At 51.8% G+C, this 19,499-nt stretch overlaps 1 protein-coding gene across 2 annotated transcripts in view; it reads left to right on the forward strand.

The window, feature by feature from the left end:
• SLC6A11 (solute carrier family 6 member 11) overlaps positions 1 to 18,072 on the forward strand; it is a 113,680-nt gene extending 95,608 nt beyond the window's left edge. Inside the window, exons 9-14 of one of the 2 annotated variants that reach the window (XM_032458957.1) lie at positions 4,282 to 4,394; positions 7,184 to 7,321; positions 11,103 to 11,205; positions 12,006 to 12,106; positions 12,813 to 12,983; positions 15,755 to 18,072. In XM_032458957.1, coding sequence (XP_032314848.1) covers positions 4,282 to 4,394; positions 7,184 to 7,321; positions 11,103 to 11,205; positions 12,006 to 12,106; positions 12,813 to 12,983; positions 15,755 to 15,907 — 779 coding nt within the window. In that variant the 3' untranslated portion in view covers positions 15,908 to 18,072. The remainder of the gene's footprint in view (positions 1 to 4,281; positions 4,395 to 7,183; positions 7,322 to 11,102; positions 11,206 to 12,005; positions 12,107 to 12,812; positions 12,984 to 15,754) is intronic. The other variant, XM_032458958.1, reaches the window with a different exon arrangement.
• The last annotated feature ends 1,427 nt before the right edge of the window (positions 18,073 to 19,499 follow it).

The raw sequence follows: 19,499 nt of genomic DNA on the forward strand, positions 1-19,499 counted from the left end.
ATTGAAGTAGAAGACATTTTTAAAAATCATGAGATTACTTTGCAATCCTCTTTGCATATAAATTTGAAAACCTGGTTGAAATGAATATTTTCCTAGGGCATAGAGATTGCTAAAATTGACCCCATTTGATTTAGAAAGCTTAAACAGGCCAATTTCTGTAGAAGAAATAGACAAAGTTATGGAAGGACTACCCCACAAAAACCCACCAGGCCCAAGGAGTTTCTCAGAGGCATTCCACCAAACCCTCAAGACCAGATAGTCCCAGTGCTCTGTCAATTATTCCAGAGCATTGAACGGAGAGGAAAACTTCCTAACTCATTATATGAAACATGTAACATTGATACCTAAAATCAGATAGACAGTGCAAAGAAAGAAAGCTGCAAATCAGTATCACTCATGCATATTGATGAAAAAATACTAAATAAAACATTAGCAATCCCAAATCCAAAATATTAGAATCCAAAATCATACTAAGAAGGTAATATACTTTGCCCAAGTAGGATTTATTCCAGGAATAATGTAAAGTTGGTTTAATGCTAAGAAAGCCATTAATATCACACACCCTATTAATAGCCCAAATGAAATAAATCATAAAATTATTTCCATAGGTGCTGAAAACTCTTTGAAAAAACTCAACACCCATTCACTATAAAAAGCAATATTAGATGGAAATTGAAGGATATTCTTAAATTTGTGTATATCAAAGTTTAAAAAGCAAGTACCCATAGTATCTTACCCATCATGTAGGGAAGAAGGAGATAAAAGAAGATACGTGTGCTCGTTTTTGCAGAAGAAATATAAAAAGGAGAAACTAGAAAATAAACAGAATGGTTACCTACAGAGGGTGGGTGGAAAACGCACAGGAAAAGTGGAGGAGTTAAGAAGTAAGGGTGAAAAGGAAGCAGCCCTTCTCTGGGTGTATGTCTTTGTTAGCTCTGACTCTCAGGACCACAGTCATGTTTCTTATACCCCTGGAAATAAATAGCTACTTTTCGTAGGTGGAACCAAAGTGGAATATAAACAGTAACAAATGAACTTAACTGTATTATAAATGAATAATACAACCACACTGAAAAAAATGGGAAACAAAAGAACTCACATAAATGAATTTCAGGAAGCAGTATTTTGACTGGACACTGTAAAGTGGAAAACAAAAACTACTGTATCCTTGTTAGTACAGGGAAATGGGTTAGCAGTTCTGTAACTATTGTGTGTGTACCTTAGGATTTAGCAAACAAGTCAATATAGATAATTAGAGGCAGGTTTTTCCACTGTCTAAGAAAGAAGTTACAAATTAGGAAAGTAGAGAAGCTAGAATGAACAGTATTAGAATTGGAGGTATCAGTATGGATTCATGGTTTCAATAGAAATACGGGTAGATACAGATTCATGTGCATGTATGCTTGTGTGGGTGAATATATGTATACATGTTTCCTGGCTTTGTGTGCCGGGAGGGGCCTATGAGCAATGATACTCTAGCAGCAGTGAGCATACCTTGTGGCCATATCTTTGTTTCTAAACACCATTTTCCAATAAAAGAAACCAGAGCTCCTTGGAGAAGCAGTTGATTCAAGTGCTGGGACAGGACAAGCTGAATCTGGAACATTCTGTGATGCCCCTAAAATAAGAACATGCTCGTAAAAAGAATGGAGGTTTATCAAAAGGACCCAGGAATCAACCTGAAGAACTTTGCGATGGTTGAACCAGGGACAACTTGAATAGCAAAATAATTAATGATAGTATTGGATTGTGATCCCTAGAATAAACTAAATACCCAGGCGTCCATACCAGAAATAAATAAAATTGAATAAATAAATAAGTGGGTGTGGTCAGCTATTCCTTATAGAAGAACTCTAATTAATAAATGTAAAAGGAATGAAGAAAATATAAACCTACTAGGCAAACACTACAGGAATAATTGTTGCAGGCAAGATCCACCAATGGATGATAAAATTAACGGGTAAAAGTTTGACTTGGAACAGAATATTTTCATAATCTTAGTATCTTCCCCAAGAGAGTTACCAAATACAAAGGGAAACATAATAACTTTACAGTGGAGAAGACTGGCATTCACCAGCTTATTCAAATGATCAAGGTAAGCATCACCTGTACTAATATTTATTGACATCGCGTGTCCCCTAACATGATATACTGGAAAAGACACAGCATCGCTTCTGTAGTTTTATTACCAAAAATATGTATAACCTCTGTTTAATAATGCAAGCATCAGACAAACCCACATTGAGGAGCATTCTGCAAAATTATGACCAGTACTCATCAAAAATATCAAAGTCATGAAAGACAGGAAATGGCTGAGGAATTGTCGCAGGTTGGAGGAGACTAAAAAGGCATAAAACCATGAAGTGCAGGATGGAATCCTGAATTGGATACTGGGACAGGAAAAAGGACACAAGGAAAAAGATTAGGGGAATGTGAATAAGGTCTGTAGTTCAATTAATAGTATTGTACCAGCATTGATTTTCTGGCTATTAAATATTGGATGTTTTCCCCTAAAATCAAAGCATAGATGTATGGTGTCTCCACTTCTGTTCCATATGGTACTGGAATTCCTAGAGAGTGTGACAGTTAAGAAAAATAAATAAAAAGCATTAAGATTGGAAACTGCCTTCATTCGTAAACAACATGATTGACCACATCAAAAATCTTAAAAAAAACCTACAGAAAAAAAGTACTAAGGGAACTTAGTAAGGTCACAGGATAGAAAGACAATAAACAAAAATCTATTGTATTTTTTATATGCTAGCAACAAACAATTGGAAAATGTTAAACTTTTGCTTTTCACAAGACAATTTTAAAAATGAAAAGGCAAGACACAGACTTGGAGAAAATATTGATAAGACATCTCTCTTGTAAAGGATTCATATCCCAAATATATAAAGAATTCTCACAACTCAATAAGAAGGACACAACCCGATTGAAAATGGGCGGAGAGTCAAGAGGCACTTCACAAAAGAAGATAAATGAATGGACAATAAAGCTATGTGAAGATATTTCACAGTGTTAATCAGGAGAGTACAAATTAAAATCATAGTGACGTAACACCTCACACTCACCATAATGACTAAATTTAAAAGACTGACAACATCAAGTGTTGACAAGAATGTGGAGCCACTGGAACTCTCTAACAGTGTTGGTAGGAATGTAAAATGACACAGCTACTTTGGAAATCAGTTTGCCATTTCTTAGAAAGTTAAACATAAGATTACCATATGACCTGGTAATTCCACTCCTATGTAGGGTAGACAAAGCTAATCTATGGTGGAAAAAAAAAAATCAGACCAATGGTTGCCCAGGGCAAAGACAGGGAATGAGGGTGGAGAGACTGCAGAGGAGCCCCAGGGGGCAATGGAAATGTTTTGTATCCTGATTGCAGTGCTGGCTGCCTGGGTATACCCACTTTTCAAAACCCATTGAACTGAATACTTAAAAGGAATACTTATTGTAGGTAAACAGACTTTAATACGGCTTTTTTTAAGGTGAAAAAACAAATGATTAGAATGAATGTTTATGCAACAGTTACCTTTTTAAGTGCTTTCCATGTTCTGCATGATCTCACTGAATTCTCAAAACCACCTCATTAGGTAGGACTCCATTGTCCCCACTTTCCAGCCGAGGAGACAGAGGTAGAGCTCATAGTAACGAACAAGGATGTGAGCCCTTGACCACCGTGCTCCTGAGCTCAAACGTCACAGTCTCTTCCTTGACATTAATTATTAATGACATTTATAAAGCTCATCCTGAGGACGTACTAACAAGCCATCGATCTGGATCAGCCAAGAGAAGTGAGTGTGAACCTAGGAAATGAGGGGAGGAACCCAAAAGAAGAGGCAGCCTGGACTCCTAACTACCTGCATAGGAATCATCAGGTGACGGGTCCTTGCCTCACCCAAGACTGGCTGAATTAGAATCTCTGGGGTGGGCCTGAGAACCTGCACCTTAATAAGAAGGCTCTCCTCCTCCCCCCATCTTCCCAAGTAAGAAGAATAGAGACAGGTCTGTGCAGAAGAAGGTCTGAGTGTCTGACCAACCTGGGCTTGACTCCTGACCCTTCCAGACCCTTGCTTACCTCTCTGTGCCTCAGCTTTCTTGTCTGCAAATTGGGCATCATCATGGTAGCAGCAGCACCGAGTGGCTGGGCGGTTGACGTGATCTGAGTGAGAATTAGTCACAGCGCTGGCACAGGGGAAGCACTCAGTACTTGCTGGATTAAAGTAACAATTGAATGAGGCCCAGCGCTTTGTCTCTCTCCTTCCTCTCCAGGCCCTGGTCTGGCCTTTATTGCTTACCCCAAGGCGGTCACCATGATGCCACTCTCCCCACTGTGGGCCACCCTGTTCTTCATGATGCTTATCTTCCTGGGCCTGGACAGCCAGGTAAGGGGTGGGGGAGCCCAGGCTGGGAAGGTAGGGGGGGCCAATGCTACCCTTAGGAGCAGTTCGGGGCCCAGACACCACCTCCTGGTCCTGGGTGTCAGGATCAACCAGATCATGGAGGACACGCAGTTGTAGAAAAGCATCTTCTTCTTCCTTTATCTCTGCCCCCATGACATGCCATGCCTCAGGCGGCCACATCGGTCCTCAGTACCACCACCAGCTCCCACTCCCCCATGTCCCACCACCTGCTTCTGTTCTCATTGTCGCCTGTGGGCCTCTCCCAGACCCCTCATCCCCTTGGCAGTCTGCCTTCCTCAGTGGAGGATGTGTAGTTAAAACCAGCAGTCTATCTGTGCCCATTTTCCTTCATCTCCACACAGATGCTTGCACCTACATTTTCTCACACTGTAATTCACCCTGGCCCACTCACCCAACCATCCTCCAGTCCTCTCCTTGGTCTTCCAGCCAGAATCCTGTGGCTACCAGGCTCTCTTCAGCCTCAGAAATCTGCCCTTTGCCCCTCTGCTTCAACGTGGCTGGTTTCCCTAAGAGCCCCGAAGAAGGTCTTCCAGCCAAAGCCAGTCACTCTGCCGTCAGACAGGGGTCTGTCTGCGAGGTGCTGCCCACTACCTGTGACCTTGTGTGAGTCACTTAGCACCCAAGCCCTGTGGCTGGTGTGTCTGTCAACCACGCCAAGTCCAATTTCTTCCCGTGGATGGTTTATCAGAAGCTGCTAAGCCGAGCTGCGGAAGCACCGGGTGTTTTTGCTGATAATCGGCCCTTCTATTATTTCGGGCAGAGGCCTCAGGAGGGATCGGCGGCTTGTGTGTGACAGTGACAGGCCTGCCTCCTCTGCAGAGGGACATGGGGGCTGAGTCGCGGCTCTGCGAGTGTCGGGGCTGAGCCAGGCCAGCACTAGGGCTGAGAAAGCCTGTTTGCAAAGGGGGCTGGAGGCCAGATGTCCATCACAGAGGGTGGATGGCTGCCTGCTCACCCCCAAGTGTGGATGGCACTTCTCTGTGCTTGGACTGTGTCTTTACTTCTTAATCACGTAACCACATGGGCTGGGAGGCTCCTTATACCATCCCCATTTTACAGAGGAAGAAACTGAAGCTCCAAAATGCCAGGTGACTTGCTGGGCCATGCACCAGGTCTCTGTGCCTGTTGGCGCCTGTGCTCTGATGTCTCTTCAGGTCAGGTGCTAAATCAGCAGCCTCCCCTGAATCTCCTTCCTTCCCTGGGGACCTGCGAGAAAGGATGACTACAGTCAGCCTTGCCGGAGAGGCAGGGAAGCCTGGAGGCTAGGAGCCCAGGCCTTGGAGTCAGACAGGACTGGGTCTGAGTCCCAGCTGCATGACTCTTACGGCTGTGTGACTCTGGACAGTCGCTTCACCTCTCTGCGCTACAGTCTCTTTGCACAGTGAGGATGGAAATACCTTTCCCAAGGAGGTAGAAGTGAATCAGAAAGGATTTGGAGCCAAGAAATGGCTCCAGGGAAGGGGGCTGTCCCCACATGGTGACCTCCCTGTGCCACACAGTGGTTGCAGCCCAGCCTCTGGAACAAGGTTGCCTGGTTCAAATTCAGGCTCTGACACGTACTATCTGTGTGACCTCAGAGCAAGTTGCTCTCGTGCTTCCGTGTCTTCATGTACAAAACGGGGATAATGATAGGGCTTAACACATAGAGATCAAATAAATTAATAATTAAGTAAATTAACTGTTTAGCAATGAGTCTGGCACATAACAAGGGCCATGTGTTCACCATCACCATTATAATTATTATTAGTCATTTATCAAACATCTTCTGAGCATCTCCTCTATGCCACTGGAAACAGATGAAAATAACATGGCCCCTGCCATCCTGGGATCTCACCTTCTTGTAAGGAGACAGTTAGAAGCAAGCTGAGGTCCCATGGGATGAGGGGTAGGGACTAGGCTTGGAATAGATTCGGGGGTCTGTTCTGCCCGAGCGGGAGACAAGGAGGAGCAGTCAGGAAAAGGCTCGTGCAGGAGATCTGCCCATAGTGCTGGGAGAACCCAGGGAGGGGGTGAGGGGTGCGCTGTGATCTTTGGGCTGGGTGTTGATGGGTGAATAGGAGTGCAACTGATCCCATATCTGGCCTGTCTCAGCATAGCGGAAGCAGATGCCCAGTGGCTCAAGTCTGCCTGCACAGTCTGGCTGGGCGCAGAGACTCACCCAGCCCGAACACGAGAGCTGAATGTGGCTCACCTGACTGCCTCCACCCAGCAGAGGGGCATCTGCCCACCAGATGCCAAGGGCAGGGGAGCTGTCACAGTCCTGGAGGATGAGCACGTCACGTCCCACCCTCAGGGACTGACCAGAGCCTGCCACCAGCAGAGCACTCAGCTCTCAGGACGGTTATAGAGACTCCTGACTTGGCCCCAAGGCAGAAGCTGGGTCTCATTTAAGTCGCTGACCCCAGGACAGGGCCCAGCACGTAGGTACATGACAGGCAGCATGAGGGAAATGCGTTGTAGCTTTAGAGTCAGGAGACCTCATTTCAAGTCCTGACTGCTACTCCTTGCTGAGACACGTTGGGCAGGTTGCTTCCCCTCTCTGAGCCTCAGGGTCCTCATGCATCAAATGGGCTTCCTGGAGTGCTGTAAATGCCGGGCTTACTGCTTTTGTTCTTGGGCCTTTGCTGGCGTGAGTAAGTGTGGGAATGAAGGTGAGGCTTGGTGGGAGGGAAGCCCAGGGCTTAGGGCTGCTGCGCTTGCCTGGAGCCAGGGCCACGAAGGGCTCACACCACCGTATCTACCCTGTCCAGTTCGTGTGCGTGGAAAGCCTTGTGACGGCCGTGGTGGACATGTACCCCAAGGTCTTCCGGAGGGGCTATCGGCGGGAGCTGCTCATCCTGGCCCTGTCGGTCATCTCCTATTTTCTGGGCCTTGTGATGCTGACGGAGGTGAGTGATGTGGACACAGGTCAGTGATGTGAACAGGGGAGCACAAGGTTCAGTGCCTGAGCTTTGGGTTCAGCAGGTCTGACGTCAGATCCCAGCTGTCACGTTGACTAGCTGTGTGACCTGCCAGGTCTAGTGCTTCTCAGGGACTCAGTTTTCTCATCTCTGTAATGGGTTTTTGTGAGAATCCAGGGAAAGTTTTTATGAAGCCCTTCGCACAATGTCTTGCATGTGTAAATGCTCTGCTTAAGGTCTCCACTGTCACTGCCAGAGGAGAACAGAACTCACAGAGGGAAAGCCTGGGTTAATCTAGTCATCGTGAGAGTCTCGATGCCTGGGCCACCCCTTACAGTCACTTCTGGGTGAAGGGGACAGTGTCCCTATGGAACCCTTGACTGCTTATGTTTATTGGTCTCAAGTTCAGAGCAGGCTTTTCTGGGGCACCACTGAGAACAGACACACAAGAGGAAATCGGGCACCTTCAGGCACTATGTGTTCCAGCCCCAGCCCTCCACGTGTACCCTCTTGTCTCTGCGGGGTCTGTGAGTGAGGAGGGGTTCACCATGACCCCCAGATTAAGACTGCCTCATAAAACCATGTTTCTCCCCTCCTGCTGCCATCCTGTCTAATAAGTACTTTCTCAAGTACCTGGGGAAGGTGAGATTAGATCTTTTTCCACATACTCACAAAATTAATTTATTTAAAAAGACAAAAACAAAAAAACAAAACAAAACGAAACAAAAAAAAAACCCTGTTGCCTAGAGACAAGAAGAGCTTTTGTAAGAAACATGGAAAAAAATGAGGGATTTCAGACCATGTCCAAGCCACTGATGTGATACTGAGGTTGGTCTGTTGATCCTTCTCATCCTCCACTTCTCAGCTCAAATGCCACCTCCTCCTGGAAGCCACCTCTGCTTTCCTCCCCCCACTAGCACTTCATTCTAAGCTCAGCCCAGCCTCCCTCTGGCTGTTACAATGACCTGTCTATTCACCTGCCTCCCCCACTGGGCCCTGGGGTCCTTGGGAACTGGAGCTGGCCTTGCTCAGCTTGGCACCCCCAGGGCCTGGCACTGGGTGGGCTCTGGGGTGTGGCGGCTCATGTCATTACTGCTCCTAGTCATTGTCACATTAATGGGGGTGGTAATCAGCATCTGAGCAAAGGACTGTACAGCACTTCCCGTTTCCACCTGGCCTCTCACACAGAAAACAGCACTGCAGTGAGCAGGGCTTCATTGGGTGCTGATTAATCACAGGGAGCCAAGTCTTGTCACTTACAAATTGAGGGGTTAACCTGATGCCTTAAAGAGGCTGCTGGGGCTACAAGGAGGGCAGGCGTCGGCGGGGCGCCCCTGACTTGTAGCAGGTGGGCAGAGGGCCTTCCTGGACACACCGCCCTGGGTGCCCCCAGCTCACAGAGCCTTTGTGCCCCCACCCCAGGCCTCGGGTCTGCCCCGGGCACCCCAGGCCCATCAGGGAGCCAGCGCTGTGCCCTCCCAAGACTATGAGTCAGCAGACACAAGGCCCCACAGGCCAACCTCTCCCTCCACGGAGGCGTGTCTGTGAACCAACACACCGGGGACGTTCAAATTGCCAAATGGGCCGTGTCAGCCTCAGTAATTGCTGGCAGGATCTTCTCCCTCATTTATGCTCATTTAAAGCTCGGCTCTAGGGAAAAAAATAGTCCTCAAATGCCTCATTTTCCACTGAGGCAATTTGGTGGTGGCTGAGGGTGGGGGCTCTGCAGCCAGATGCCTGGGTCCAGGCCTCAGCCCGCGACGGGCTAGCTGGGTGACCTGCCGCCAGTGTCCTCACCACCCCGTGCCTCAGTGGCCCCACATGAACACCGAGGACAGCAGCAGCGCCTGCCTGGTGATCACACTGGGCAGAATCAGCCAGACTGAGGTGTGGGAAGCGGTTAAGAAAGAGCCGGCACTTGGGGGGCACTATGGTAGGGCGTCCTTCTGTTTTGTTTTGTTTTTTTTTTTTTTCTTTAATATACGATGTGCTGGGAAGGAGATCCTCGGGAGAGCAACCAGAGGGCCAACTCAGAGTAACTCGGAAAGCCAGGCCCCCCGCCGCTCCTTCTCACAGACGTGAATGCCGCCTTGTCCGGCACAGAAGGGGGGGCCCCTGGCCAGATACGGCCCAGAGATGTGTTGTGTTTCACCCTCGCCGTGGTTTTTTAAGAAGACAAAGAATTGACCAAAATTAAAGAGAAAGATTTCTTGAGAAAATCTGGATTTTTGACGACTTCCTGAAAATCTGCAGGTCCGGCTGCACCCAGGCCTGCATCCCCCAGCAGGAGTCAACCACAGTTGTGTGGGGCCCATGAACTCCTGTTAGCCACAGCCCCCACCACTCCCAGGCATCACACACTGGGACCACTTGTGTCAGCACTGAGGTGTTCCCCCTGATCTAGCTGAAGAGATGAATGAGGAAACAGCCCCCGGGTATGTGGTCTCACATGATGGGAGGAGGCCTGGGGGCTGCGGGACCACGAGGAAGAAGCTTCATTCCAGTAACTGCCCACGTCAGACACACAACGAGGATGTACAGGGTTAGTCCTGGCCTCTTAAACAACCCCCAATTCTGGCATCAGAATGCCCTCCCTCCTGGCTGTCCCTCCCTTTTGCACTTTTATTTCCCCTGCTTTTGATTGTGTCCTGCTAAGGATCTCATTGTCTTATAGGATTTTCTTTATAGATCTCAGCCCTTCCCACACCTGCATCTGGCCTCCCCTGCCTCCTAGAGCTCTTCCCAGATCACCAAGACCAGCCAAGCTCGCACTTCCTAGGCCTTCCACTGAACCTAATCGTCACAAATCTGCATACTACAGAACTGGCCCACGTCATTCCTGCATCCCTCAAAGGTTGCACACCTACTCTGTACAGAGTCTTTGGCTAGATACAGGGGCACAGCTGTGGACAAGCCATTCAGAGTCCCTCCCCCATGGGGTGCTCACTCCACACGATTTAACTTGCACTTAACTGGGACCTACTTGCAAGCCAGGCCTTGCACTGAGGGCGGGAGACACACGGAGGACCACTGTGGGAGCCTTCGCAATGGGAGCTCAGAGCTAACAGAGCAGCTGATGGGGGGACCTTTTTAAAAATCATGAATCCATAAAGTGTGAATGAAAGAATGAGAACTGCCAGGGAGGGCTTTTGGAGGAGGTGACATCTGAGCTGAGCTTTGAAGGAACTTACCCAGTGGAAGGGAACCGCATGTGCAAAGGGATAGAGGTGAGACTGTCCCTCAGTCTGTCCAGGAGGGGGCATGTTGAGGGTGGCTGTGGGAAGGGAGCTGAGGCCAGGTGAGGAGGGCAGCCCTGGCTGGCAGGCTGAAGGAAGCCAAGCTGCAGAGTGACATGGTTGGATGTGCACATGGGAAAGATCCCTGTGAAAGCTGGTGCATGGAAGGGTAAGGAAAGGGTGAGGCTGGAGGCAGGGAGGCCAGTGGGGAGGCTGTCGGAGCCATGTGGGGAGAAGGGCTGAGCCTACTCCACCTCCAGCCTCTGGATTTCTGTGTTGTCTCTGGCTTTGGGGGTACAGAGACAAGACGAACCCTTGCAATCCCAGCAACTCACAGAGGGTGGTCCTAGGGGGCGCCCTGGTGTGGAGGGTGCAGCATTCTAGGACGCTAGGGAGACCAGTCTGCCCTGGTGGAAGTGACTCCTGGCTGGTGGTAGCCACAGAGCAGAGGGCCCTTCCCGAGGCCGGCTGACTGGCCCTGCTCTCCCTGTGTCTTCATTCCTCTGTCCATGTGCCTCTCTTCCTGCCTGCAGGGCGGCATGTACATCTTCCAGCTCTTTGACTCCTACGCCGCCAGCGGCATGTGCCTTCTCTTCGTGGCCATCTTTGAGTGCATCTGCATTGGCTGGGTGTACGGTGAGCAGAGGCCGAGCCCGCCCACACCCCAGATGGGGCCACGGTGCCCAGCGCAGGGTGCTTCGGGCCTGGGTGGGCTTAGCTCCTCTGTGGCTGGTTTCCATCTGCATGGACCTCTTTGTCCTTCCCCTGAGGGACTTCTTGGCCCTTCCCACTTGTTGGGAGACCTTCCTCCTCTTATATCCCTGCAGCACAGGGAGGGGTTCCAGGCTCCAGCACTGTGACCTTGGGTCTGCCTTTTTGCCCCTGGGGCTCAGTTTTCCCATCTGTAAAATGGGGTAGTCACCACCATGTCTCTAAGTGTGAGGCAAAACAGCCAGCCCAGTGCCTGGCCCTCTGTCAGCATCTCCCATTCCCCAAACCAAATGAGTGGGTGAGGATTGCTGGGCTCAGTGATGATGGACACCCCCGAGCATGGCTTTGGAATAGACACCCCACAGGCTACCTCGCCAGGCCCTCACGTTCAGAACCCCAACCCCTACCCCCACACAAGTAACCTAGCTCCTGGCCTTGCGTCAAAGGGACCACCTTCCACCTTTTCCCCAGAAACTCCTCACCGTTTCCTGGGCGTCACTGCCCGAGGTCGGGTGGGGTCTTCCCGAAAGCAGACCAGAAGCCCTCCTCCCACAGTTTATCCTGAAACCTCACATATGTAAGTCCTTGGTAGTTTTTAAAGCGGTAAATAAGGTCCCTGCTGCAATTGTCTCAGGCTGGGGGAAGCAGACGCTCATTGCCTTTCCTCTGAGTCTTGTACAGAAATGCTCTGGGGTGTGTGTGCCCGTCTGCTTTATTCTGGACAGGAAGCAACCGCTTCTATGATAACATCGAAGATATGATTGGCTACCGGCCGCTGTCACTCATTAAATGGTGCTGGAAGGTTGTGACCCCCGGGATTTGTGCGGTAAGGGTCCCCCAGGAGCTGCCTGCAGCCCAGCCACCCACCACTTCTCTACTCCAGAGCCCAGGCCAGGCCGAGGCTGAGACTGAGGAGGGGATGTCCCCCTGGGGGACCCTCTGTGCATTCCCAAAGCCCGAGGCACCCTACACCTTTCGAAGCTGGCAGTGGGGACAGTCTCTGAGCTTGGCCTCACTAGGACCCAGCCCTGCCACCAGCTTGCTGTGTGACTGAGCAAGTCACCTCCCTTCTCGGGGCCTGATTCCGTGCCCGCAAACTGGGCAGCTGGGACCTGCTTCTGTGGGAGCTGAGGGTCCCGTGAACATTTGGCTCTGCTCTTGGCAGTGAAGCAGCAGCCTGGGGGTAAAGAGGGGCCCACACTCTGACCCTCGGACCAGACCGTGAGGATGAGGTGAGAGGATGTTTAATTAAAAACAAAACAGTGCTCTTCACCCGGTTCTCGGCACTGGAAGTATCTCAAAGCACCTTCACAAACATCTTGCTTCTGAAAGGAAGCAAGGCCAAGGCTTCTGCAGGGCGGGGAGGGTCTTGCAGGCTCTGTGAGGGTCTGTTCCCTGTGTTTCTCGCCGTGGACCGAGCAGGGCCTCGCCTCTCCGAGGCTGCCACACGGGATGGACCGTCTTCCCTGCTGGCCACCTTTGTGCAGGCTCAGGGTCCCCCACCCCAGGGACCTCTCCCCGTCTTCCTGCAGGGCATCTTCATCTTCTTCCTGGTCAAGTACAAGCCCCTCAAGTACAACAACGTCTACACCTACCCCGCCTGGGGCTACGGCATCGGCTGGCTCATGGCCCTGTCCTCCATGCTCTGTATCCCGCTGTGGGTCTTCATCAAGGTGTGGAAGACAGAGGGGACGCTGCCTGAGGTGAGCGGGGCTGGCTGTGCTGGGCGGGCTGGTGAGCACCGGTGCAGCCATGGGCGCCTCCGGGTCCCAGCTTCCTCATCTGGGCAGTGGGTGTGTGAGAATGTGCCCCCACGTGTCTCTCGGGGGATCCTGGCCAGCTCCTCCCTGGCAGGTGTCTGTCGTTACTATTGTGCTGAGGCCTCAGAGTTGAGCCATTTTCCCTGAGCTTGGCCTCAGTTTCCTCATCTGTAAAATGGACCAACAGCAGTCCCTCACGTCCAGAGGTTGGTTGTTGTGGACTCAGCGAGTGCAGAGAGGGAGAGCAATTAGACCAGGACCTGGGACAGAGAAGGACCAAGTGTTAGCTCTGATGGTTCTGTGGATTCCATTCATTCAAGACCCATTCCCACAACACAGGGAGCTGGTCTGACACTGTGGGACACCTGTTATGTGTCATCACCCGGCCAGGCTCTCTCCGTCTGCATCTCCTTTAGTCCTCAGAGCCAGCCGGGGTGAAAGGCATCACTGTCCATATTTAACAGGTGAGGGAAACTGAAGCTCAGAGAACTTAAGTCACTTGCCTAAGATCTCAGCCAAAAATTAGCAAATCAAATTTTTTAAACAATTTTATCAAAGTACATTTTCTATATCATAAAATTCACCCATTTCAGGTGTACAACTCTGTGGTTTTTTAGTAGCTTTCCGGGTAGTGCAATTATCACCATAAATCAGTTTGCAAACCTTTTTATCTCCCTAATGAGATCCCCAGTGCCCATTCACAGTAAGCCCTGTTCCCAGCCCTAGACACCCACAAGTCTGCCTCTGTCTCTGTGCACGTGCCTCTTCTGGATGCTTCCTGTCCTTGGAACCACGCAGTACATGGTCTCTTGGTAACGGAGTGAACTAGGACCCCGCCCTTCGACACACACCACACACACCCCCGCCCCCGGCGCCTATCTTCCCTTCACTCTCCCACCTGCGGGCGGATCAGAAGGTCTGAGTCAGTTTCTCACCCATTTAGCAAACTGTCTGCTGTGCTCTAGACACTCTTCGAAGCCATCTGCAAACACTAAGCCATTGAATCCTCGTAGCAGTGCCGTGAGGTGGAGGCCCTTCCTCTCCCCATGGTACAGAGGAGGCAGCTGTGGCACAGAGAAATGAAGCAAGTTGCCCAAGGGCACACAGCCTTGGAGTGGCAGAGTGGGTTCCCTGGAGGCCTTGCTCTCGGGCCCCCCCACCTCGTTTCTGCCCCAGTGCAGCACCACAGGGGGGATTCGGGCTGACCAGTATCTCCCAGGCCATGGCCATAGGCGAGTGCCAGCCCAGAGTCGGCTCCAGCCAGCCCGCCTGCCCACGGAGGGGCCTGGGCTCCAGAAAAGCCAGAGTGCAGCCAGAAGGAGCAAGCAGAGAAGGAAGGGCCCTCTCTCCAGCCTGCTCGTCCCCCAGAGCAAGTCCGGGGCCTCAGCAGGGCAAGGGCGCTTGTTAACTCTCATGCGGGACCAGACATGTCCAGAGGAGAGCAGTCCTGGGGCCCTAACACCTTGGCCCTGTAGGCCCCTGCCAGTTAGTTCCCCACCCTCTGTTGCCAGAAGATTCTGTCAGCTGATGGGAAGGATCTGGAAGGAAAAACAGGGTCAGTGGTACCCACCTCAGAGAATTGCTGTGAGGGCGGATAGTCTGGGTGCTAAGAGCTGTGAACTGGGCAACAAATCTGGGCCTCAGGGCAACCCTAGAGGCAGATGCCGCTGTTACGCCTTTGACAGAGGAGGGAACGAGGCGCAGGGGCTGAGTTCTGGCCCCAGTACGTGGTAGAACTGGGATTCAAGCCCAGGTGCCTGGCCTTGGAGCCCTTGCTCCCAAGACCTGCCCTGTGTCAAGACCCTGGTGCCCCGGGGGGTGTTCAGCATGGGGAGGTCTGCCCATTAATCTCCCCCTGGGCAGGATCTGAGAGAGACAACAGAACCTTGATCGTGAGAAACTAACCACCCAAACGTCTTTCCAGCCTTCTGTGGAAAAGGTTTATGCCCAGAAAAGGCCTCCTAAATCCTGACCTGACGTCTTCTCTCAAGGGAACCTGGGGGCACACGTGAGGCTGAGGTGTGGGGCCTGAGGCGGGACCGTGCGGGCAGGAGTGTGTGTCAGGGGTCTGCCCGTGGCCTCCGCTCCCTCATCGGTAGAGTGCCGGCCACTCTGCAAGGCGCCGTGAGGCTGTGGCCGTGAGCGTCAGCATCAGAGAGCATGTTTCCTTCATCAGACAGGGCCACCTATTCCCCTGGATGTGGTGACGTCTTTCTGTGGGGACTGTCCTCATTTGTCCAGCAGCTCCTCCTCACAGCAGCCCTCCAGGCAGGTGCTCCTGCCCCCTTTCACAGGCGGGGAGATGCAGCTTGGAGATGTTGGGTGACTTGCCCCGCGGGGAGTGAGTGGCCAAGCAGCGCTAGCTTCTCCGTGTCCACGGGAAGCAGGGATGCGGCCAGCAGCCTGGGTACAGCGCTCGCGCCCTGGGCCCCTGCAGCGGCCCAGTGCGGGCCTGGGCCCTTCCGCTGACCGTCTCCAACTCCTCAGCCAACTCCTCGTTGTCCCCCTGTCTGGGGGCTGTGGGAGAGGGGGAGACTGAGACCCAGGGAGGTCAATTCATTGTCCAGGACAGAGCTCTGAGTGGCAGAGCTGCAGCCCAGCCTCAGTCTGATGGGTTCATGGCCCCGAGGCATCCACTGTGCTGTGGGAGGCACCCAGGCAGGCCTAGGACCCCGGCAGCCGTGTTCAGACAGCTCTCCTCTCCCCCCACCTAGAAATTCCGGAAGTTGACCATCCCCAGCGCCGATCTGAAAATGCGGGGCAAGCTTGGGGCAGGCCCACGGACGGTGACGGTTAATGACTGTGATGCCAAACTCAAGGGCGATGGGACCATTGCAGCCATCACAGAGAAGGAGACGCACTTCTGAGCGCCGCCTGCCACCTCGATGCCTCTCCTCCTCCTCCTCCTCCGCCGTGTGTACAAATGAACACCCGAACCGCGTACTTCACCTAATGGTAGAGGCTTGCTCGTTTGGCACAGGATTTATTAACAAGTTAATTTTAAGGTGGCCATGTCCACTCTGGTTTAAAGTCACATTCCCCTCCTCGCCCCCCAGTTGTCATGTAAGTAACAGTACGGAGACATAATCCTGCACAGGGACTAGCAGTCTTCTTGTGCTAGGATGGTTTTAACGAGTGTTTGCTGGGGTTTAGGAACAAGTTGTCTCCTAGGGTCCAACTTTTATACTCGGGCTGCAGGGCAGGTGGGTGGGTGCCATGCCTGCCCTCCCCTGTCAGCCTTTTAACCGACCGGTCTGTGTCCCATGTTTGTCCCTGACGGTTGCAGCTGCCCCTCCTCCGAGCCTCCAGGCTTTCCCTTCAGACCCTCCCTTTGTCATCCCCACCTTCCTAGAGGTGGGCTTGCAGACAGCAAGCTATGTCACAGAGGAAACAAAAGGTCGCACCAGACTCGGGACTCCTGGATAGCAGGCCGCGCTCTGGTCCCACCAAGTGGCCTGGGGCACTCCCCTCCCGTCCTCGGCCCGAGCTTCTGCATCTCCCCAATGGGGAGGCCTGGATCAGGTGATCTCTGAGATTTTTCCCGGCCACATCTCTTGAGGATTCTCTCTGCATGCCTCACTGGCTTGCAGACCTGCTGGTTGATCTTGGATTCTTCTGAAGACTTGCAGGCTGTCATCCCTGCTTCCACCCCTCTCCCACCCACTTATTTAAAACTAAGTTTATCATGGAAGCTGTATGGTTTGATTTCATCCGTGAGTGGCCCCGTCCTCTGGAGACCAGCCAGGTCCTCAGCCCCATGGCAGGGCACCTCCTGTCTGTCCTCTCTCACCCTCAGTTCTGCCTCTCTGTCCTGTCACTACTCCAGCCAGGATCTGCATGCTGGGGCCTTCCCCCAGCCTCCCGGGAGGAGCTACAGTCCAGCCTGGAGCCTGGGTTCATCCTCCACCCCCTTCTTTACCCCTTGCCCTCCGCTCTCTCTCGTACCATCATGCTACCTCCAGTCCCTTCCCTGTCCTTCCTGTCACCAGCAGAACCTTGGAACCTTCTCGAGGCTTCTTCCCTACCTTTTTCCCAGGAGCTGTCCCACCTGCCTCTCCGGCCAGGGTGCTGGGAAGCCTCAGCGCTCACTGGAGGGGAGACCCGGGCTCCCGCCCCTCTCCCAGTGGGTGCAGGCCTGGGGTCTGCGGAGGAGGCTGCCGCTGCTCCAGGCCTCCCTGGCTGATCCTCTCTTTTTTAATTGGATTTGACGTCAAATCTCTGCCTTGGATCCTGAGTTATTTGGGGACAGGGAAGGTGCATTCTTTATCCTTTTCCTTTATGTTCCCAATTTCTTTGGTGGAAACTCAACCTTTCTTCAAACAGAGGAGTTGGTTTCCTGTAATGACCCTGTGTGTTTGATTCACCCCACTCCCAGCTTCTCTGCTCTGACCAGCCCCCACCTGAAGCCTGCGTTTGCTAAGACGGATGCCCAGGACCCCCCAGGAGGTCGGGATGCCTGGGTCTGGGCCCCCCTTTTGCACACACAGCCCAGGCCTGCCCGGCATCTCCTTGAGCTGTCTGATCCCGTGGACCCGGGAAATGGATGTGGGAAGATCCGGGCTCAGGCTGAGCCCCCTGCCTATGTTCATCCTTGTCTGCTCTTCTCCCATCAAGTCGGGGAGGAGTCTCCCCAGTGTTGCTGCTACTGGTTCTCCACCAACCGCTCTCACCAGTGCACAGCCCTGCCTTCCGGGGACGCACTGCATTGTACAAGCAACACAACACTTCACTCACTTAACACGACTCATGGGGCAGAGCGGAGGAGGGCTTTTGTTCTTCGTTTTTTTGTAATTTCCTACTAGTATTTGGGTAACTTTGGGGGGTGGGGAGGGCAATGTGGGGGCAGGTGATTCATCATTGTGGTGACTTTTTTGATATTCCTTAGAAACAATACATCCTTTCTGAGATATTTACAGTATTATTAAAAATGAAAAAGGTTGTACTGTTTTGCATAATGGACGTTTTTATTGAGTATTCAAAGGGTACACGATTGTCGGCTTACTCATTTTTAAATATTAAAGAAATGAACAAACTCTCTGTGGCTGTTCCTAGCGGAGTGATGCTCACCGGGTGGTTCTTTCTGCTTTATCACCTTCGTGATGTTCCTGAAAAACCGTCTTGGTTCTGTATTTGGAGCTTGCTGCCTCAGCTTGGGATTACAAATTAGAAACACGCAGGGCTGTTTCAGGAGCCCACACTGCCTTCTGTGTGACCCCGTGCATTGAATGTCTACTGTGTGCGAAGTGCTTTACAGAAGTTCTCTGTTTAATCCTGCAACAACCCCAGAAGGAAGGCAGTTCCCCCAACCTTGTTTATTTATTACATCCCCCACTTTACAGACAGAGGGACATTGAGGCAGAGAGAAGGCGAGCCATTTGCCCAGAATCCCACAGCTAGTAACCAGCAGGACTAGAAAGAGAAGTCAAGTCTGTCTGACCTCAAAGTCCAGTCTCTTCATCACTGCCCCCAAGTGCCTCTCAGGCTGCAAGACAGAGAAGGCAGTAGCCACCCCGCATTGCCACAAAGTCATGCACCTATGCCATTGGGCAGCGCTGCGTGTCTGAGGCAGGCAGGCAAGGTGGGCGGAAGGACAGGAGGATTTGGAGTATGCAGCCCTGGTTTGGGCTTCAGGACCTGCCCTTGCCAGCCTCAGTTTCCTCATCTCTAAAACTGGGGATAATTGCTCCCACTTCAAACTCGGTACTTAGGAAGCTCCTGTGAGCTCTGGGTGTGAGTGGTAAAGCTTCGTGTTCACACAGGTTATTATTATCCTGAAGGAGTTGTGCCTAAGCTCTGAAAGTGTGGTATTGTTCAGAACTTAGACGAAAATCTCTTAAATCTGTGTCTGAGATTTCCAAACACTGGCTTAAGACCCCAGAGTGTGCTTTGTCCTGATAGCACATGGCGCAGTGAGATCATCTACACATGGTGTCTGCTCATTCCTGTCTGGTTGACTCTTGCTTAAAATCCCTGATCTCGGGGTCCCCCTGAACCTGTCTTGGGAAATGGGGGAGGGGATCAGGCAGCAAAGAGCTGACGCTTCAGGCTGAGAGCTGCGTGTTTTGAAAAACAGGGTCATGTGTTCAGTCGGCTTTTACTGAGCACCCACTGTGTTCCAGTGCCTGGACCTAGGACTGGGGATCCTGAGACAAGTCCTTGTCTTGAATGTTCCTGCTCTTCTTAGTCAAGAAGAGAGGTGTCCACATTCCTCCGGACATGGAGAAGTGCATGAGGAGAGGATGTTCTGCCTTCCCCCGCCTTTTCCAGCCTGTTTGAGCACTGCAGGGTGGCCCTGGGCAAGTCAGCCCGCTTCTCTGGGCCTGGGCTCAGCCAGCAGGGAAGGGTGAAGAACACGCGACCCCACGAGGGGACATGGCTGGCTCAGGAGTCGCCTCGAAGTCCTCTACACACCTGTCTCGCACTCAGCCCCTGCCCTCTCCCAGGCTGTTAAAGTCAAAT

Source organism: Camelus ferus, chromosome 17, assembly GCF_009834535.1.
Source record: "Camelus ferus isolate YT-003-E chromosome 17, BCGSAC_Cfer_1.0, whole genome shotgun sequence".
In the NCBI taxonomy this organism is placed as follows: Eukaryota; Metazoa; Chordata; class Mammalia; order Artiodactyla; family Camelidae; genus Camelus; species Camelus ferus.